This window comes from Callionymus lyra, chromosome 1 (genome assembly GCF_982586985.1).
Source record: "Callionymus lyra chromosome 1, fCalLyr1.hap1.1, whole genome shotgun sequence".
Taxonomy (NCBI): Eukaryota; Metazoa; Chordata; class Actinopteri; order Syngnathiformes; family Callionymidae; genus Callionymus; species Callionymus lyra.
In genome coordinates this window covers 1,868,054-1,890,531 of record NC_141818.1, presented here as the reverse complement: position 1 = coordinate 1,890,531, position 22,478 = coordinate 1,868,054, and the positions used below count along the sequence as shown (strand labels likewise).

General features: G+C 35.4%; 1 protein-coding gene across 2 annotated transcripts in view; it reads left to right on the top strand.

The window, feature by feature from the left end:
• msh3 (mutS homolog 3 (E. coli)) overlaps positions 1-22,478 on the top strand; it is a 51,924-nt gene that overhangs the window by 806 nt on the left and 28,640 nt on the right. For both annotated transcript variants that reach the window (XM_087787494.1, XM_087787486.1), the window contains exons 3-13: positions 1,264-1,472; positions 3,785-3,994; positions 5,173-5,289; positions 5,828-5,945; positions 7,261-7,397; positions 7,455-7,621; positions 15,966-16,072; positions 16,137-16,251; positions 19,414-19,498; positions 20,009-20,118; positions 21,419-21,551. In XM_087787494.1, coding sequence (XP_087643620.1) covers positions 1,264-1,472; positions 3,785-3,994; positions 5,173-5,289; positions 5,828-5,945; positions 7,261-7,397; positions 7,455-7,621; positions 15,966-16,072; positions 16,137-16,251; positions 19,414-19,498; positions 20,009-20,118; positions 21,419-21,551 — 1,508 coding nt within the window. The remainder of the gene's footprint in view (positions 1-1,263; positions 1,473-3,784; positions 3,995-5,172; positions 5,290-5,827; positions 5,946-7,260; positions 7,398-7,454; positions 7,622-15,965; positions 16,073-16,136; positions 16,252-19,413; positions 19,499-20,008; positions 20,119-21,418; positions 21,552-22,478) is intronic.

Genomic DNA, 22,478 nt, shown 5'->3' with positions numbered 1-22,478 from the left:
GTTGTGACCTCTGGACGATATCAGCAGATCTGGTTTTTACGCCCTTTTTGTAATTTTAGTTTTTCTTCTGAATTATCGACACACGTCAAGTCCTGCAAGCTAAAGATGTTTGTGTCGGCGACAGAAAGAAGTCACTGAACGTGGAAGTTGTTGAGGGATTTGAAGTATCTCGGTTATTCAGAAGAAAATATCTCACAAACAAACGTTTTTAAAATAAGTATAAAAATATAAAAAATTGGTTTGGAAGAAATTACAACTTAAAACTAAGTGGGGAAAAAAAAATCAGAACTTAAAACAGGCTGGAAAAAGATGAAAGGTTATATCAGCTGTGGGGCTGTTATATGGGGCGTAAAAAAAAGCGTAGAAAAATAAAGAATTTTAATAGGGCAGAAAAAATACAACTTATAGCTGAGCGGAAAAAAAATCCGTAAAGAAATTAAAAGTTTAATCAAGGCGGAAAAAAATACTAAATTTAAATTTAAAAATCAGTGAAGAAATTTTAACTTAATATTGAGTGGGAATAAAATCAGACCTTAAAACAGGCCAGAAAAAAATGTATAGTTTAAACTGGGTGAAAAAAAATCTGAAGCTAAAAGAGCCTGGAATTTTTCTTTTATTAATGGACAGAAAAATATGAATTAAAACATGTTGTTAAACAAGTTTACATTAAAACAGGGCAGACATTTTTTTTTTTTAAATCTAACGCATCTTAAAAAAAATACAACTTAAAACTGGGCAGAAAAAACCAAGTGCAATACGCTTATTATATTAATATTAGTATTAATATCAATCTACTCTAATGTTGAACACAAACTCATTAACTCTTTTAATATGAGAACGAAAAGTATAATCACACATTACTGGAATACACGTAGAATTAGAATTTAGAATAAAATACAATTAAAATGGTGTAATTTGAGTAGATGTTCAAACTTCCTCTATTCAAAGTAATAAATAAAATATTTCCGCTAATGTAATTGTACGCAATATGTTTACATCTTGACAGTATTGAAGTATTTTTTCCCAAATAATCACAATCAAGTTAAAATAAAAGCCCTGATTCAAACGTTAAAGATATTCAGGTGGCTGTTGTGTAGTTAGGGCCAGTGTTCAAGATAAGATGAGTAACAATCTAAATAAAAACATTTCAAAGATGTATCCTGAAATATTCCCAGATGTTTTGGCCCCTGGTTGAGTCTCTCACCTCTAGACTCGTGAGGAAGAGTAAGTCAGAGATGAAGATTCGTCTGTGTTTCTCTGCAGAGAAGACTTCAAGTGCCAGAGATGTCAGCATCTGTTCCTCAACCCTGGAGAAGCTGAAAAGCTTCACCTGCACGTCCGACGCCAGGTTCCCTGAGGAGGACGAGGCGGGTGGAGTCAGCTGCAGCGACCGGAGTGAACGAAACAAACGCACAGAGTTTCTGGAGGAAAAAGCGACTCAAGACGAAGATTTGGATGTGAAACCGAAACAGGTGAAATACTCTTGAACTTAAAGTTTTTGTGTGTGAATTTGTATCGGTAAGAATCTAGAGAAGCAATAATTATTACGATACGATGTTTTGTGATAGTGTAGTTACAAGTATACACGTGTAGTATTTTCGAGTACTTGACTCTGGTGTTGTGATAGTGTAGTAGCAAGTATATATGTGTAGTATTGTCCAGTACTTGACTCTGCTGTTGTGATAGTGTAGTAACAAGTATATATGTGTAGTATTGTGCAGTACTTGACTCTGGTGTTGTGAAAGTGTAGTAGCAAGTATATATGTGTAGTATTGTCGAGTACTTGACTCTGCTGTTGTGATAGTGTAGTAACACGTATATATGTGTAGTATTGTCGAGTACTTGACTCTGCTGTTGTGATAGTGTAGTAGCAAGTATATATGTGTAGTATTGTCGAGTACTTGACTCTGCTGTTGTGATAGTGTAGTAACACGTATATATGTGTAGTATTGTCGAGTACTTGACTCTGCTGTTGTGATAGTGTAGTAACACGTATATATGTGTAGTATTGTCGAGTACTTGACTCTGCTGTTGTGATAGTGTAGTAACACGTATATATGTGTAGTATTGTCGAGTACTTGACTCTGCTGTTGTGATAGTGTAGTAACAAGTATATATGTGTAGTATTGTCGAGTACTTGACTCTGGTGTTGTGATAGTGTAGTAGCAAGTATATATGTGTAGTATTGTCGAGTACTTGACTCTGCTGTTGTGATAGTGTAGTAACACGTATATATGTGTAGTATTGTCGAGTACTTGACTCTGCTGTTGTGATAGTGTAGTAACAAGTATATATGTGTAGTATTGTCCAGTACTAGACTCTGGTGTTGTGATAGTGTAGTAACACGTATATATGTGTAGTATTGTCGAGTACTTGACTCTGCTTTTGTGATAGTGTAGTAACAAGTATATATGTGTAGTATTGTCCAGTACTAGACTCTGGTGTTGTGATAGTGTAGTAACACGTATATATGTGTAGTATTGTCGAGTACTTGACTCTGCTGTTGTGATAGTGTAGTAACACTTATATATGTGTAGTATTGTCGAGTACTTGACTCTGCTGTTGTGATACTGTAGTAACAAGTATATATGTGAAGTATTGTCCAGTACTAGACTGTGGTGTTGTGATAGTGTAGTAACAAGTATATATGTGTAGTATTGTCCAGTACTTGACTCTGGTGTTGTGATAGTGTAGTAACAAGTATATATGTGTAGTATTGTCCAGTACTAGACTCTGGTGTTGTGATAGTGTAGTAACACGTATATATGTGTAGTATTGTAGAGTACTTGACTCTGCTGTTGTGATAGTGTAGTAACAAGTATATATGTGTAGTATTGTCCAGTACTTGACTCTGGTGTTGTGATAGTGTAGTAACAAGGATATATCTGTAGTATTGTCGAGTACTTGACTGTGGTGTTGTGATAGTGTAGTAACAAGTATATATGTGTAGTATTGTCCAGTACTTGACTCTGGTGTTGTGATAGTGTAGTAACAAGTATATATGTGTAGTATTGTCCAGTACTAGACTCTGGTGTTGTGATAGTGTAGTAACACGTATATATGTGTAGTATTGTAGAGTACTTGAAAACGTATTTACAGACCACTTGACTCTTGACGAAGTCGTAACTGCTTTCATTTGTTTTCAAACCAAAATTCGTCCAAACGTCAGCTTTAAAAGCTGCTGGAGTCACTGTATCCTCTTGTCCTCAGTCATAGCCAGGATTTCAATGTTCCCTTACCTGCACAGGACGTAATGACTGCTGCGTAAGTTTAATTGCAACACTAAAATGAAAGCTAGGAATCTTTTTTTAATGCAAATTAAAAATTGAATTAGTTTATCATTCACACATTTTATAAACCGAGAAGAATAAACCATTAAAATAACTTTTCTTTATAAAATTATTTGAATAGAAAAGAAAATCAATACAGTCCTGTTTAATACCAAAACAGTAAATTATTGAACAAATTATAATATAAAAATAATACCAAAAGTATGTCCAAACATCAGCTTTAAAAGCTGCTGGACTCACTGTATCCTCTCGTCCTCAGTCATCGATGGGATTGTTACTTTTGCTTCATAGGGCGTAATGACTGCTGCCATCTAGAGGCTGGAAGTATAATTGCAACACAAATGCTAACCCAAAAATATTTCCATGTTAATTGAAATCTTTTTTTTATTTACATGTATTTAAATTTTATGAATGAAAGAACAATGATAAAAAATTAAAACTGATTAAAAAGAATAAGTCGATACATAATCATTAAAAAACGATTTCTTCTTCAGGGATTCTTCTTCTCTCAGTTTGCCAAACCAGGAAGTGTTTCGAAGGAAGACGCCACAGACGTCTCTGCCGACAGTAGAAGCTCCAGACGTCCTAAGAGCGTCTTCACGCCTCTGGAGCAGCAGGTGCTGGAGCTCAAGCAGAAGCATCAGGACGCTCTGCTGGCCGTGGAGTGTGGCTACAAGTACAGGTTCTTCGGGGAGGACGCCGAGGTACGACTGTTTGAACATCACTATTCTCTTTTCATGATGTGGATCATCAGCATTATATTAATATTTAAAAATATATAAATGAATAGATTTTCTTTGTTTTTTAAGTCATGGTTAACTTGTATCATAGTTTCAATAAAGTGTGTGTAAAATAATTTATTAAAAATACTATTAACATGCAAATATTATATCATTTATTTATTTTTGTGTCGCAATTAAACTTTTGGCCATTAGATGGCAGCAGTCATTACATCCTCTACAGCTAAAGTAACAAGGAAATCCTGGTGATGACTAAGGACGAGAGGATACAGTAGGTCCAGCAGCTGATGTTTGTACATATTTTGGTTTGAAAACAAATGAAAGCAGTTACGACTTCGTCAAGAGTCATGTGGTCTGTAAATACTACAACACCAGAGTCAAGTACTGGACAATACTACACATGTATCCTTGTTACTACACTATCACAACACCAGAGTCAAGTACTCGACAATACTACACATATATCCTTGTTACTACACTATCACAACACCAGAGTCAAGTACTGGACAATACTACACATATATACTTGTTACTACAGTATTACAACACCAGAGTCAAGTACTCGACAATACTACACATATATACTTGTTACTACACTATCACAACACCAGAGTCAAGTACTGGACAATACTACACATATATACTTGTTACTACACTATCAGAACACCAGAGTCAAGTACTGGACAATACTACACATATATACTTGTTGCTACACTATCACTATATATTGTATAGGGGTATATGAAGATACCATTACAGCAATATATTGTGATAATTTTTGTTTTGATATTTAACTGCAATCAATTATTTATCTCTAATTATTGATAATATATTTCGTTTTGGGCCTAAAAAAAATCATATTCTTTTATGGTTTATGTTTTAATTTAATGTTTATAAAATTAAAAATTTCGATTTTTATTTATTTATTTAATTTATTTTCTTTACAATAAACATGGACATTAACAGCGTTACTTTTCATTTTCGTGTAGCAATCAAACTCCCACTAGATGGCAGCAGTCGTTACAAACTCCTCAGCTAAACAATGAAATCCTGCAAAGATGACTGAGGACGAGAGGATACAGGTTCTTGACATAAACGCCTGCAGAGACGATTGATGCAGTGAAAGTAAACTGTGATTCCAGACGGCAGCCAAGGAGCTGAACATCTTCTGTCACCTGGACCACAACTTCATGACCTGCAGCATCCCCACCCATCGCCTCTTCGTGCACGTGCGACGCCTCGTGGCTCAAGGGCACAAGGTCAGTGTGGGTCAGTGTGGGTCAGTGTGGGTCAGTGTGGGTCAGTGTGGGTCGGTGTGGGTCGGTGTGGGTCGGTGTGGGTCAGTGTGGGTCGGTGTGGGTCGGTGTGGGTCAGTGTGGGTCAGTGTGGGTCGGTGTGGGTCGGTGTGGGTCAGTGTGGGTCGGTGTGGGTCGGTGTGGGTCAGTGTGGGTCAGTGTGGGTCGGTGTGGGTCGGTGTGGGTCAGTGTGGGTCGGTGTGGGTCGGTGTGGGTCGGTGTGGGTCGGTGTGGGTCGGTGTGGGTCGGTGTGGGTCGGTGTGGGTCGGTGTGGGTCGGTGTGGGTCGGTGTGGGTCGGTGTGGGTCGGTGTGGGTCGGTGTGGGTCGGTGTGGGTCGGTGTGGGTCGGTGTGTGTCGGTGTGGGTCGGTGTGGGTCGGTGTGGGTCGGTGTGGGTCGGTGTGGGTCGGTGTGGGTCGGTGTGGGTCAGTGTGGGTCAGTGTGGGTCGGTGTGGGTCGGTGGAGGCGCCGGAGTCGCATGAGTAACGGTCTCGGGTCTGAAGGTGGGCGTGGTCAAGCAGACGGAGACGTCGGCCATCAAGGCGTCGGGAGCGAACAAGAGCGCCATCTTCGCTCGCCGGCTGACGGCCCTGTACACCAAGTCCACGCTGGTCGGTGAAGGTATCCTTTTAGACCTGGTCTGACCCTGATGGCATTACTCTTGAAAAATACACAATTGACCAAAATATAAAAAACATTTTCCCACTGATTTGATTCTGTTGTTAAAGCAGAAACTTTTCTTTTTTTTCATCAAATTAATTTAATTAAAAATTGAATATTGAGTCTTAAAAGCTGATTTAAATGTTTATTATATACATTTAAACTTTAAATATGAAGATTTCTATTGAATATTTATTCACGTAATTTACATTTTTACTTTTATTGAATTGATTTTTCTCTTGAAAAAGTCTTAAATGTTACGACTCATGGGTCAAAATATTGACGTTTGTTTTTTGCTTCAACAAATTCAAATCACATTCATTTAAAACAACTAATACAACTCGCTCGTCTTTTGTTTTTTTAAAATTTAATTAGATAAAATGGAAGCTAAACTAATTTTTATTTTGAAGTCATTAGGATTTTTAAATATTAAACTCAAGCTAATGCTATTAGCTAATTTAATATGACAGTGAAATGTAATTTTATCTCTTTATTTTTTTTAAATGTTACTCAGTAAATACATTAGTAAATCAACCATTTAATTTAGATACTTTAGATACTTGAATAAAAATGTATTATTTTCAATTATTCTTTTCCATTTTTTCACGTTATATGATTCCTTCGTTTACATAACTTTATATTGAATATACATGTATATATATTCTTATCTCATCGCCATTTGCTCCATTCATTTTGTACCATTTAAAGTGTTACATTTAGATCTAATTAATAATAATTCTGATATTTTTACGTTTCATTTTACTTATGAAGTTTCAGATTCAAGTAATTGCTAATAGCACAAATTTATATATATTCTCAGTTCTTGCCGACAATAAAACTTGCTTTTTGTGTTTGTTTTTTTAATCATTTTCTTTTCTTTTGTACCTTTTTAACGTGTCACATTTAAAGCTTAAATAATCGTTATATTCACATTTTAAATTCTCATTTGACTAGTTTCCTTGTAAAGTTTCATATTTAAAGTCACGATAAAATATATTTTTTAAACATCATAATGCAGTGTAATTTTATTTATTTGATGAGTAAATAATTAAATCAACAAATGAATAGTCAATCAAAACAAAAACAAAAAATATATATATTATTTTTTAATTCAAATTTATATTTTTCTTCGACACTTGACAATTTTATTTTAATGGTTCAAATAGTTTTATGTAATAACCAGGGAAGTTAAATTGACATCAAAGTGGGAAACCTCACTTCAAATGTTGCATTGCATCATGGGACTGATCTATTTGGTTCTTGACTCTGGAACGAGACGTGAACCCAGTCTGCCGGCGGGACTCTGAGGAGGGGGTCGGCGCCGACGAGGCGTCGGAGTCGACCGACAGCTTCCTGCTGTGCATCAGTGAGACCCAACACCCGAAGAAGAGGCAGCTCACGGTGGGACTAGTGGTGAGTCGCTGCAACTGAACCTCATTGTTTCACAGTAACTAAACCTGGGGCGTTCAGGCGGTTCAGCCCAACACTGGCGACGTCCTGCTCGACTCTTTCACCGATACTTCCTCACGATCCGAGCTGGAGAGTCGCATCTTAAAGATCAACCCGGTGGAGATCCTGGTGCCCTCTGACCTCTCCGAGCAGACCCTCAAACTCCTGCAGAGCGTCTCCAACACCAGGTACTTCTCTGACCGGCCACTGGGGGGCGGTGTTTCTCTGCTCACTTTTACGTCGACAAAACTAGGTTTATTTGTTTTGGTGACAACTTTTCTCTTGGGTTGTTTATGTTGGACAGTTCCATAGTACCCCCGCCTCTCTCCCCGAGTAGCTGGGATACGATCCAGCCTTGAACATTTATTTTAGAAGCAATATCAGTGCGATTTGACAAATATCTTGTTTAATATATTTTGAATTTTCATCATTAAAACTCTCCTAAATTCAAAATTTACTTTTTCTATTTAAACTAATAAGAGTTTTTTATCATTTAAGTAACATGACTCCCTGACAGCTCTGAACGCCGCTGATTTTATTCATATATATTTAGTTAATAATGAAAAGTTGTGCTTGTCACTACTAAAAAAAAAAAAAATAATTACAATTTTTGGGGGGGAAATAACGAGAACGACAGTAGGAAAATAAAAAAATTGAAGTTTCAAAATATTTAATTAAAACTATTAAAAGAGGTAAACTATTATGGATAAAATCATAATGACAAAATGAAAAAGGTTTAGTTTGCTTTTATGATAATCATTTATTTTTATTTATTTTAACTGTGACCTCATGAAGGCAATATAAACACAGCTTTAACTAGTCGCATGTCTTTTTAAGCGTTTTAAGTTTTTAAAGCAAAGTGAATTTCTTGGAAAGATTTGGGTTTTTGAAAAGTCTTTCATTTTTGGTGTTTTTTGTGAATCCAATTTCATAATTGGCTCCATTAAAACAATAACCTGTTAGTATGATGGCATGAAAAAAAAAGAGTAAAAATACATCACTATAAACAATTATGTTTATGTATACAAGTATTTTAATTATATTTCAATGTATAATGAGGGACAGGTTGTATAAAAAAGGATGTAAAAAAATTAGAAAATTAAGGCCTAAAATAAGATAACTTTATCAAGTTATATTTAAAGTTTTACTAGTCTTTATAATAAATATAGTGAAAGATTTCTACTAGTTCATTTTAGTTTACGCTGAGGGCGTTATCGTTTCTAAGCAGCAGGTGGCAGTATTGAGTCCAGTTAAATCGCCTTGTTTTTTAATTGTCCCTCAGTAGTTTCTGGCTAATAACCCTTGAATCATCAACATCTTTTCCCCCCGATCAGCCATTTTTCTTGACCACACGTGTCGACCGAAGCTTTGAGCTGTAAATAATTGATCTCGCCGGAATACTTTGTGGTTGTTTGTTGTTGTTTAATCAGGATTTCCTCTCGCCTTCTCCACACTTGATGAGAGTTAATTGATCAATCCTGCGGTGGAAGTGAAAGTTTGTTGCTTCGCGTCGTTCTGTTCGCGTCGCGTTACGTCTGAGATGAAACCAGAGGATCGGATTAGTGAGGATGGATGGATAAATGGAGGGATTTTCTGCCTCGTCTGCCGTCGACTCCACACCATCAACGCTCTTATTCTTTTTTTTTTACGACACTCATGGACGTCCTCCCCCCTTCTTCCCTCCTCCCTCGTTCTCTCGGCCCTGGAAAAGGCCATGTCCAATTACTGGTGTTTGACTGAGATCTTGGTGTCGTCCTCATGTGATAACTAGTAGCTTTCATTAGCAGCGTTTTTTTTTCTCCAGACTCGACTGGTCTGAGCTCGATCACCATTAACTATAGATGAGTAAAGAAACCACTGCTGTAGTTGAAGATGGAGATGAAGAATTTCGGCGAAAAAAAATGATAAAATGCGATTAAAAAAAGAAAAATCTATATTAACATTAAGTAAATAGTTACATTATTTTGGTTTAACTATACAAGTTAATGTATATTACAGAGGGGGACAATTAAATGTCCTACTTTAAATACTGTGACTATAAGTAAGCAAGTAAGTAGTTTTTATTTATAAAGCGCTTTTCCAGACCAGGGTCACAAAGCGCTTAAACAATCAAAACAATATTCAATAAAGTATATACTTTAAAGGTCAAGATAACACTGAGAAATATAAAGCAAATAGAAAAATGCAAAAAGATATCATTACAGAAGTCTCATGAAAAAAACAAATATGTGTATAATTGGTTGTTTAAAAATTTAATTTACTTCAAAATTATTTGAGAAATAATAAATACTCTCACAAAGGACAAATAAAAAGAAATAAGTTAGGGGAAAAACATAAAAAACATGAAGGTTTTATGTTGAAATAAGTGAATCAATATAAATAAATTACAATAAATTAAAATATATATCAAATAAAATTGTATAATTATATAGTCGTCCATCCGAGGAATTTCTACGTTATAATTTCACTTGTCGGGCGTCTCACTTTGACAAGGTCTTGCATGACCATAGAATCAACATTGATTTATTTAAAATGTGTTTCGATCTGTAAAAATTAAAAACTGATCATAATTATAAAGATCACACACTTTAGAGTAAAATAATCTAAATAGAAATGACTCATTAAAGCGCTCTATAAATACGAATTACTTACTTACTTACTCATTAAGAAGTTACAGAAAAAAAGTGCAAAGAAACGAGAACAAGTTTTGGCGACACCAACGATATATGTAAACATATTATTTGCACTTTTATTAAACTAAAAAAAAAAAACCCGGTGGAAGGGGATTCGCTGTTGTTTCTGTCGCCACCTACTGTAGAGTCAGCGTAAGTGTTTCTTTTCAATTTCAAATCAAAAATGTTTTGTCCTCCGTTTGATTGACACCCCTACAATAACACACACATACTGAAGTCATAAAATACATTTTTCCACATGTAATTCAATAATATTGAATTTGAATGGTATAAAGTTGACCTATCAATGGTATAACGTTTACATATCAATGGTATAACGTTTACATATCAATGGTATATAGTTTACATATAAATGGTATAAAGTTTACATATCAATGGTATATAGTTTACATATAAATGGTATAAAGTTGACATATCAATGGTATAAAGTTGACATATAAATGGTATAAAGTTGACATATAAATGGTATAAAGTTGACATATAAATGGTATAAAGTTTACATATCAATGGTATATAGTTTACATATAAATGGTATAACGTTTACATATCAATGGTATAACGTTTACATATCAATGGTATAACGTTTACATATCAATGGTATAACGTTTACATATCAATGGTATATAGTTTACATATAAATGGTATAAAGTTTACATATCAATGGTATATAGTTTACATATAAATGGTATAAAGTTTACATATCAATGGTATAAAGTTGACATATAAATGGTGTAAAGTTGACATATAAATGGTATTAAGTTGACATATAAATGGTATAAAGTTTACATATCAATGGTATATAGTTTACATATAAATGGTATAAAGTTTACATATCAATGGTATATAGTTGACATATAAATGGTATAAAGTTTACATATAAATGGTATAAAGTTGACATATAAATGGTATAAAGTTGACATATCAATGGTATAAAGTTGACATATAAATGGTATAAAGTTGACATATAAATGGTATAAAGTTGACATATCAATGGTATAAAGTTGACATATAAATGGTATAAAGTTGACATATAAATGGTATAAAGTTTACATATCAATGGTATAAAGTTTACATATAAATGGTATAAAGTTTACATATCAATGGTATAAAGTTGACATATAAATGGTATAAAGTTGACATATCAATGGTATAACGTTTACATATAAATGGTATATAGTTTACATATCAATGGTATAAAGTTTACATATAAATGGTATAAAGTTGACATATAAATGGTATAAAGTTTACATATAAATGGTATAAAGTTGACATATCAAGGCTCACCTTCCAAAGTCTCGCAGATATTCTTTACAAATTTTTTTTAATTTTTGTAGCAAGAAAAAAAAATCTCATTGTATTTTCTCTGTTACAAACTTTTTTTGAACTGCAGATAAACTTCTACATAATCAAAGAACTTATTGTGTCAACATAACATTGAACTCCCATGATGCCGTTCTTCACGCTGCTCTATTCAGTGACGGCTGATTGGTCGCTATTAATACTGTATTTAAAGTCAAATCTGAGTTTTGATAACGGTTGGACTCACTCGCTCAAAAATATCATGGATCGAACACACGCTGATGGAAAAAACGATTGAGTCCCTGATTCAAGTCTAATTTTAAAATAATATACATCAAAACAAGTGTTATTATGCCATAATTTCGATTTGATTTATTATTATTATTTTATAAGAATTCTATTAAAAATATGATATAAAAGCACAAGGACAAGTAAAACTAATTAAAATTGACAAATAAAAGGCAAAAAAAGAGGATAAAACTGATATTAAAACAAAAATATATGCACAAAAATGCATAATAAATAAATGTTATTAAGACCAACTGTAAATAAATTGTGCAGTATTTAATTTTGTATACGTTAAAATTAAATGTATTATATGAAAGCACTACGAGAAAAAGAAAGATCTTTAGGAAAACATATGTTGGGTTGAACTAGTTCTAGTATTGATGGATTTAAAACATTTATAAACGGCTAGTTTTCTAATATAATTTTAACTTTGCCCAGTTCTACACTATAAGAAGGAAAATATGAAAGTTTTTCAAGTCATGTTTTTTTAAATAGCGCTAGAATTGAACAATATTTCTGTCTTGTGAAACGAAGGAGGTTCAGCAGGTTGTGAAGTGACGTATCACTGCGTGTCTCCGGGGGGCTGGAGGGACGGAGTCCTTAGCAACAGGACGCACTGAGGTGCAGGTAATGAGTCTCCAGGTAGATCTGAGGAGAAGAACTTGTTTTATTCACACAAAGCCAGGATCAGAGACCGGAGCCTCCAGAGGGGCCCCATCCCTTGGGGGGGCCAGGCTTGCACTGGGGGGACGTGGAGCTGCCAGTTCACGCTCAGAATTATTATTAAAATACTCTGTGAGAAGATGTCGATATATATCGCCATATTATTTATGATGATACTGTGTCTATGAGAGGTGTGAGTATTAGCTAGAATCTGTTGATACATGGCAACGATATATTGTGATAACGAGGATATATGTGTAGTATTGTCGAGTACTTGACCCTGGTGTTGTGATAGTGTAGTAACAAGTATATATGTGTAGTATTGTCGAGTACTTGACCCTGGTGTTGTGATAGTGTAGTAACAAGTATATATGTGTAGTATTGTCAAGTACTTGACCCTGGTGTTGTGATAGTGTAGTAACAAGTATTTATGTGTAGTATTGTTGAGTACTTGACTCTGGTGTTGTGATAGTGTAGTAACAAGTATATATGTGTAGTATTGTCGAGTACTTGACCCTGGTGTTGTGATAGTGTAGTAATACGTATATATGTGTAGTATTGTCGAGTACTTGACCCTGGTGTTGTGATAGTGTAGTAATAAGTATATATGTGTAGTATTGTCGAGTACTTGACCCTGGTGTTGTGATAGTGTAGTAACAAGTATATATGTGTAGTATTGTCGAGTACTTGACCCTGGTGTTGTGATAGTGTAGTAACAAGTATATATGTGTAGTATTGTCGAGTACTTGACCCTGGTGTTGTGATAGTGTAGTAACAAGTATATATGTGTAGTATTGTCAAGTACTTGACCCTGGTGTTGTGATAGTGTAGTAACAAGGAAATATTTGTAGTATTGTCCAGTACTTGACTCTGGTGTTGTGATAGTGTAGCAACCAGGATATATGTGTAGTATTGTCCAGTACTTGACTCTGGTGTTGTGATAGTGTAGTAACAAGTATATATGTGTAGTATTGTCCAGTACTTGACTCTGGTGTTGTAGTATTTACAGACCACATGACTCTTGACGAAGTCGTAACTTCTTTCATTTGTTTTCAAACCAAAATATGTCCAAACATCAGCTTTAAAAACTGCTGGAGTCACTGTATCCTCTTGTCCTCAGTCATAGCCAGGATTTCATTTTTCCTTTACCTTCGGAGGACTTAATGACTGCTGTCATCTAGCGGCCGGAAGTTTAATTGCAACACAAAAATTAACAAAAGACCTGAATGTTTCCATATATTATTATATTATTGTAATTTTAAAAATGTAATTATAATATTTTATATAATATTGAAAAAATTAATTTGAATATTAAAGCCACATATACTGTGTATATATAGATATATATATATATCTATATATATAGATATATATATTTATCTATATATATAAAAATACCAATATGGTATCATGAATTTTTTTTGCTATATTTATAATGACAACTTTAAAAGCTGCTGGAGTTGACCGTATCCTCTCGTCCTCAGTCGTCGCCAGGATCTCACAGGAATTAATTGTTCCTTTGGCAAGCGGAGGACGTCATGACTTTAAGTTAAATGAAAACCCCAAAAATGAACATGGAAAAATTATAAAAGTGCAAAAAAAATGCAGTATCGTCGAATATTGATACTATATCATGGAGAAGAATATCTAGCTATTTTCTTACACCTCTAGTATCTTTATTTATTCAGCAGCATTTTTTATTTTTTTAATATCATTGTTCTTTTATGGTTTATATTTCAATTAAAATATATATATATATAATTAACACACAGCATTTGTTTATTTTTGTGTTGTAATTAAACTCCCGGCCGCTAGATGGCAGCAGTCATTATGTCCTCCACAGCTGAAAGAAAGAATTAATTCCTGCGAGACCCTGGCGATGACTGAGGACGAGAGGATTCAGTCAGTCCAGCAGCTTTTAAAGCTGATGTTTGAACATATTTTGGTTTGAAAGCAAATGAAATCGGTTACGACTTCCTCAAGAGTCATGTGGTCTGTAAATACTACAACACCAGAGTCAAGTACTGGACAATACTACACATATATGATGGAGTCTACTGACATCTTAAGACGTTTTTTTATTTGTTCAGGCTTTTCCTTGATTTTCTAAAACTCCTGTTATATTATCAGTTTAATCTTGACCTTTAAAGTATATACTTTATTGAATATTGTTTGATTGTTTAAGCGCTTTGTGACCCTGGTCTAGAAAAGCGCTATACAAATAAAAATGACTTACTTACTTACTTGCATATATACTTGTTACTACACTATCACAACACCAGAGTCAAGTACTGGACAATACTACACATATATCCTTGTTACTACACTATCACAACACCAGAGTCAAGTACTGGACAATACTACACATATATCCTTGTTACTACACTATCACAACACCAGAGTCAAGTACTGGACAATACTACACATATATCCTTGTTACTACACTATCACAACACCAGAGTCAAGTACTGGACAATACTACACATATATCCTTGTTACTACACTATCACAACACCAGAGTCAAGTACTCGACAATACTACACATATATACTTGTTACTACACTATCACAACACCAGAGTCAAGTACTTGACAATACTACACATATATCCTTGTTACTACAGTATCACAACACCAGAGTCAAGTACTTGACAATACTACACATATATCCTTGTTACTACACTATCACAACACCAGAGTCAAGTACTGGACAATACTACACATATATCCTTGTTACTACACTATCAAAACACAAGAGTCAAGTACTGGACAATAATACACATGTATACTTGTTACTACACTATCACAACACCAGAGTCAAGTACTCGACAATACTACACATAGATCCTTGTTACTACACTATCACAACACCAGAGTCAAGTACTTGACAATACTACACATATATCCTTGTTACTACACTATCAAAACACAAGAGTCAAGTACTGGACAATAATACACATGTATACTTGTTACTATACTATCACAACACCAGAGTCAAGTACTCGACAATACTACATATATATCCTTGTTACTACACTATCACAACACCAGAGTCAGGTACTGGAAAATACTACACATATATCCTTGTTACTACAGTATCACTATATATCGTATTGAGATACACTCTGAGTCGCCAGTATTCTTACCAACACCCCCCTGTGGTCTGTGTTGTTCCGAACAAAAGGTCATTTTATTCTGGACGGCGCCCGAGGCGTGGGATCGATGGACGCTGCTCTCGTGAGCAGATAATGTGTCAGTATTGACTCGTGATGATTTGTTGCTGCGGCTTCTGTGTTCCATTGATCTGGTTGATACATCGTCTGCTCCCGGCCTGACCAGCGGCGGCGCCAGATATACAGTGTGTGTTTATAAAATGAAAAAAAAACGCGTTTGCCTTGGTTGCCACGGCAACAATCTGGCGGACAAAAGCCGCAAAGTCCTTGAGAGTCGGCGTCGCCGGGCGAGTGAATGGAGCGACGGCGAGCGTCCGCTCATGTCTTCGTTCATAAAAAAACAGATGGAACGTCAAGGTTTCTCCTCCGATGTCAAAAGTCACAACTGACCGGTGTGTGTTTCTTCCTGTGGTCACAGTCGGGCCGACGACCGGGTGCGAGTCGAGCGCAGGGAGAGGTCGGAGTTCGACTTCACGGCCGCCATGAACACGCTCACCGAGTTCTTCTGCCACAGCCAGGAACGAGGTGCGAGTCCTCAGGACCGTGTCTTTGAAGAAGAGCCTCATGAACATGTGTGTTGGTCCTCCAGGGTCTCGCTCGCTGTCCTGTGTGGCCTCCATGGAGAGACCTGTGATCTGCTGCCTGGGGCCCCTGGTCCAGTATCTGAAGGAGTTCAACCTGGAGAGAGTTCTCCTGAACGAAGGGTAACACAATGAAAACACAAGTGTGTGTGTTGTTGTGACTCTATTAGTGTGTTTGTACGAAACTCTCTTTTCATTCAATTATTGACATTAGAAAAGTATCTTAAGCTCCGCCCACTGACAACCCTTTTCTGGAGATCTTTAGTTAACACTAACTTTTTTAACTAAATCTTTTTTCTTTATTTACTTTTCTAACATTTTAACTTTGATTGACTTAAGTTTTTGTGAAGATGATTAAACACTTTTCTCGCCATGTTTTTCTTCATGTTTTCTTGCTTTTCTTCATGTTTTTCTTGTTTTTCTTCATGTTTTCTTTATTGTTTTCTCCATGTTTTTCTTCATTTTCTCTCCATGTTTTCCTTCATTGTTTTCTCCATGTTTTTCTTCATTTTCTCTCCATGTTTTGCTTCATTGTTTTCTCCATGTTTTTCTGTTTTTTTTCTTGTTTTTCTTGTTTTACTTAATGTTTTACTTCATGTTTTTCTTCATGTTTTTTCATGTTTTTTCCATGTTTTTTTCATGTTTTTTTCATGTTTTTTAAAAAAAAATTTCCCCCATGTTTTTCTTCATGATTTTCTTCATATTTTTCTTCTTGTTTTTCTTCATTATTTTCTTCTTTTATTTCTTCATGTTTTCTTCATATTTTTATTTTTATTTTTCTTCATGTTTTTTAAAGTAAATGTTGAAGTTAAAAGAGTTAAGAAGTTACTAAATCTCGTTCACCATAACCACACCCACTCTGCTGTGATTGGTCTAACATGGAGGTTTGTCACTGCGCGTCAGCCGCTTTCAAGGGACTCGTTGTATAAACAAAGCGGGGCATGATTACAGCTGGCTGGGGAAGGAGTGAAGCCATTATTACCTCTATCATATTGGACTCTCGTAACCTCTCCTTCGCCCAGATTTCAGTTGTATTTGTATTTAAAAGTAAGATCTTTGTTTTCAATGTTTTTCTTCTGTTACTGTTGCAAAAACACATCAAAGTCAAACTCACACACACACACTCGAATTTGCGGGTCTTACAAAATGCACCGTAAGTTAATCGCAACATTTTATTCGTCACATAAAAAGCTCTGAAAATTTAAAATATAATAAATAATACCCTCTATAGTCCCTTATCTGAACAAAAACCTTTATAGGTCACAATCTAACTTTAATCAACTTTGAATTCATTCACTGCACACACCTTACTTGTGGTGCCCACGAAAACTCCCAAGATGCCTTTCTACTCACTGCTCTTTAATGACCCTGATCGGTCGCTACAGCGTAGTTACGTCTATTTTGCTATGTCGAAAAGTGATGGACAGCTGTGATTGCTCGACTGGGCGGCAAAGCATGACAGAATCTGTTAAGGTCAGGTACGATTTTGTTACTCCAAATACATTTTGTTAATTTTAAACAAGTAATTAATTCAATGTAATTATTTATTTTGAACTCGTGCAGTCGCAGTGATGAGTTCAATGAGGGGGAGTGAGATGAAAAAGAAACAAATTATTTCCGTAGAGTTTGTGTTTCAATCATTTTCACTGGTTTACACAGGTTTATTTTTTGAGTAAACTTGACTAAAACCAGAGTCTTGACGTGTCAACATTCACAGGCTCATGTTATTTCAGAGAAAACACTGTTTTCTTTTAAAAACAGACGCTAACGATCAATAGAACAAACATCTATTTTCTCTACGGTCCGACAACAAATCCCTCACAGACCTGAACGACCTCAGACGGTTCAGAAACAAACGTCATCATGTATTTAGCTTTGATTATACAGTCAAGAAGGAACATTTTTGTTAAATTAAAATGGACAAAACTGGCACAATTTTCACAGTAAAACCACACGGAACTCCATTGAACCTTTAACAACAAAGTATGAATCTAACGTGTGAAAGAAAAACAAAACAAGAATTGACCTCTGGTGACCCCTGGCCAGCTGAGTTTAATGTTATCGTCTTAACTCATGGAGTCACGACTCGGACGCCATGATCCTCAACGCTTCTTGTATTTCTTCATGTTTTTCTCCATTTTTTTCTCCATGTTTTTCTTCATGTTTTTCTTCCTGTTTTTCTTCTTGTTTTTCTCCATGTTTTTCTTTATGTTTTTCTTCATATTTTTCTTCTTGTTTTTCTTCTTGCTTTTCTCCATGTTTCTATTCATGTTTCTCTTCATGTTTTTCTTCTTGTTTTTCTTCATGTTTTTCTTGTTTTTCTTCTTGTTTTTTTGTTTTTCTCCATGTTTCTATTCATGTTTCTCTTCATGTTTTTCTTCTTGTTTTTCTTCATGTTTTTCTTCATATTTTTTCTTCTTTTTCTTAATGTTTTTTCTTGTTTTTCTTCATGTTTTTCTTCTTGTTTTTCTTCTTGCTTTTCTCCATGTTTCTATTCATGTTTCTCTTCATGTTTTTCTTCTTGTTTTTCTTCATGTTTTTCTTCATGTTTTTCTTCATATTTTTTCTTCTTTTTCTTAATGTTTTTTCTTGTTTTTCTTCATGTTTTTCTTCTTGTTTTTCTTCATGTTTTTCTTCATATTTTTTCTTCTTTTTCTTAATGTTTTTTCTTGTATTTCTTCATGTTTTTCTCCATGTTTTTCTTCATGTTTTTCTTCATGTTTTTCTCCATGTTTCTCTTCATGTTTTTCTTCTTGTTTCTCTTCATATTTTTTCTTCTTCATATTTTTTCTTCATGTTTTTCTTCAAATTTGTTTTCATGTTTTTCTTCTTGTTTTCTTCTGGTTTTTCTACATGTTTTTCTTCTTGTTTCTCTTCATATTTTTTCTTCTTTTCTTTTTCTTAATGTTTTTCTTCAAATTTGTTTTCATGTTTTTCTTCTTGTTTTCTTCTGGTTTTTCTACATGTTTTTCTTCTTGTTTCTCTTCATATTTTTTCTTCTTTTCTTTTTCTTCATGTTTTTCTTCAAATTTGTTTTCATGTTTTTCTTCATGTTTTTCTTGTTTTTCTCCATGTTTCTCTTCATGTTTTTCTTATTGTTTCTCTTCATATTTTTTCTTCTTTTTCTTCATATTTTTCTTCAAATTTGTTTTCTTGTTTTTCTTCATGTTTTTCTTCATGTTGTTCTGACCATTTTTCAAACTCATTTTCCAACAAATCCAAATGAATCCTCTGGTGTTTAATCGTAAGTCAAGGCTCATGCTCACGTCATCTTCTCCTCAACAGCTCCTTCAACCGACTCGCCAGCGACTCGGACGCCATGATCCTCAACGCCACCACGCTCCGGAACCTGGAAGTCCTGAGGAACCAGGTAGTCGAAGCTAGAGGAGGAACTTTTGCGACACTTTAAGTCTCTTCAATTCTGCACCGAGAGCCTCTTTCTTTGTGATATTCGGTGATAAGAACCTTCTTAACTGAAAGTCAACGACTTGTATCTTTGATTGGTTCGTCTCGAGTGTCGGCTCTGATCGTGCGACGATGACAGAGAAGATGTAATGAGTTCAGTGGTTTGTTCAGAACCGAATGTTCACTGACTCCTCAGACTTGTGTGGGCGACCAAGTTCAGCACGACTGGCTTGAACGGTTCAAGTCCGGGTCAAGCGTTCGCCTCCGAAGGCTCGCCGGGTTTGATGGGAATTCAAATGTGTGTGTGTGTGTGTGTGTGTGTGTGTGTGTGTGTGTGTGTGTGTGTGTGTGTGTGTGTGTGTGTGTGTGTGTGTGTGTGTGTGTGTGTGTGTGTGTGTGTGTGTGTGTGTGTGTGTGTGTGTGTGTGTGTGTGTGTGTGTGTGTGTGTGTGTGTGTGTGTGTGTGTGTGTGACAGACGGATGGAGGTTCGAGGGGAAGCCTGCTGTGGGTGATGGATCACACTCACACACTTTTCGGAAGACGACTGATGAGGAAGTGGGTCAGCGAGCCGCTCACGGACCGACAGTCAGTACTACAGTATTCTTCATTATTTACTGCTCTTGGAAGTTTTTTCAGTGTCATCAGAGCATTTAAAAAATGTATCAATAGTTTTTTACATTTTTTTTTAATGCATTTTTTAAATATATAATTGAATTGAATAATAATTATTTCGAAACGTAATTATTATTTTTAATTCTTGAATAAAATAAAAATATTAAAAAAATTAATAGATGTTTTTACACGTATAGTTTGATATTCTTTACAAATAAAACATAGTTACGACCAATTACTAAATTCAAGTCACTGAAAAATAATTTTCCAAGTTTAATATATTTGTAATTCGTAGCCTTTTTTTAATTCAATATAAAACTGAGAAAAAAAACATCAATAGCATACGGAGCTACTTGATCCGCCTTTCAGCCAATCGTGTGACGGGCAGGCGATCACATGACGTGGCAGAACCACTCATAATGCTCCATCATGGTGGATTCACCGTTTATATATTGAATTAAAAAAAACACGAATTAACATTTTTTAAATTTATTTAAAATAAAATTGAGTTAGTGGAATAAGAACATCAAACTCTATGTATGAAAGAAAATTAGTATATTTTGAAAACATTAGAATTTTTATATTCAATTATTAATTAATAATTATTTAATTATGTGTGATGTTGTGACTCTATTGTATCATCAGTGTGTGTTTGTATAAAACTCTCTTCGTTGAAATATTGACAATAGAAAATTATCTGAAAACACTTTTTTGTTTTCTGGAAATAAAATCTTGTTTACCATAACCACGCCCACTCTGCTGTGGTTGGTCAAACATGGAGGTTTGTCACTGCGCGTCATCAATCCCGGAAGTCTCCACCTCCAAGGGACTCGTTGTATAAACAAAATGTGGGGTGATAACAGCTGGATGGAGGAGGAGTGAAGCCATTATTACGTCTTAATAGTCTCCGCTCTCGTAACCTCTCGTTCGCCCAGATTTCAGAGCAGCTTAATAAAGTAATAAGTTGAAAACATGCTCATGATGGTCTGCTTTCATGCTGTAAAAAATAAATATTAAAGAGAAAATGCATTAAAATGTCAAATACAATTTTCAACACATAAGAAACGACTTCATCGTGAACTAGTTGTAAGTTGTGTTGATTTATTCCATTATTTATTATATATAAACAAATTAATTTAATCAAATCTAAACTCTGTTGAATAAAAGATGTTTGTGTGACATTTGAAGGTTCTCTGTTGTAATATCCTCTGATTTTGAAGGATTTCATGTCCGTCCTGCATGTTCTCACGGCTCCGTCCCCTGGACTCCTCAGGTCCATCGTGGAGCGGCAGGACGTGGTGCAGGAGATCCTGGAGTCGGACTCGTCCACCATCAGCTCCCTGGAGTCTCTGCTGTCGCACCTGCCGGACCTGGAGCGAGGAGTCTGTAGCATCTTCCACCAGAAGGTCTGGAGTAGAAGATACTTGACATCCAACATGATAATCCATCCTTTAGTTATTCATCCGGCCATCCATCTATACTTCTGTCTATCCATCCATCCATCTATACTTCTGTCTATCCATCCATCCATCTATACTTCTGTCTATCCATCCATCCATCTATACTTCTGTCTATCCATCCATCCATCTATACTTCTGTCTAATACATCCATCCATCTATACTTCTGTCTATCCATCCATCTATCTATACTTCTGTCCATCCATCCATCCATCTATACTTCTGTCTAATACATCCATCCATCTATACTTCTGTCTATCCATCCATCCATCCATACTTCTGTCTATCCATCCATCCATCTATACTTCTGTCTATCCATCCATCCATCTATACTTCTGTCCATCCATCCATCCATCTATACTTCTGTCTAATACATCCATCCATCTATACTTCTGTCTATCCATCCATCCATCTATACTTCTGTCTAATACATCCATCCATCTATACTTCTGTCTATCCATCCATCCATCTATACTGCTGTCTATCCATCCATCCGTCTATACTTCTGTCTATCCATCCATCCATACTTCCAGCTGTCTATATATACGTCCATCCATCTATCTATACTTCTATCTGTCTACGTCCGTCGGTCCGTCCGTCCGTCCGTCTATCCATATACCTCCTTTCATACATTCATCCCTCAATCTGTCTATCCTTTCATTCATCCATCCCTCCATCTCTCTATCACATACCTACTTTCATTCATCTATACATCCATGCATAAGTCCATTTGTCTATCTATACCTCCTTTAATTCATTCATCCATCAATCCGTCTACCCTTTCACTCATCCATTTGTCTATCCATACCTCCTTTCATACATTCATCCCTCAATCTGTCTATCCTTTCACTCATCCATCCATCCTTGCGTCCATC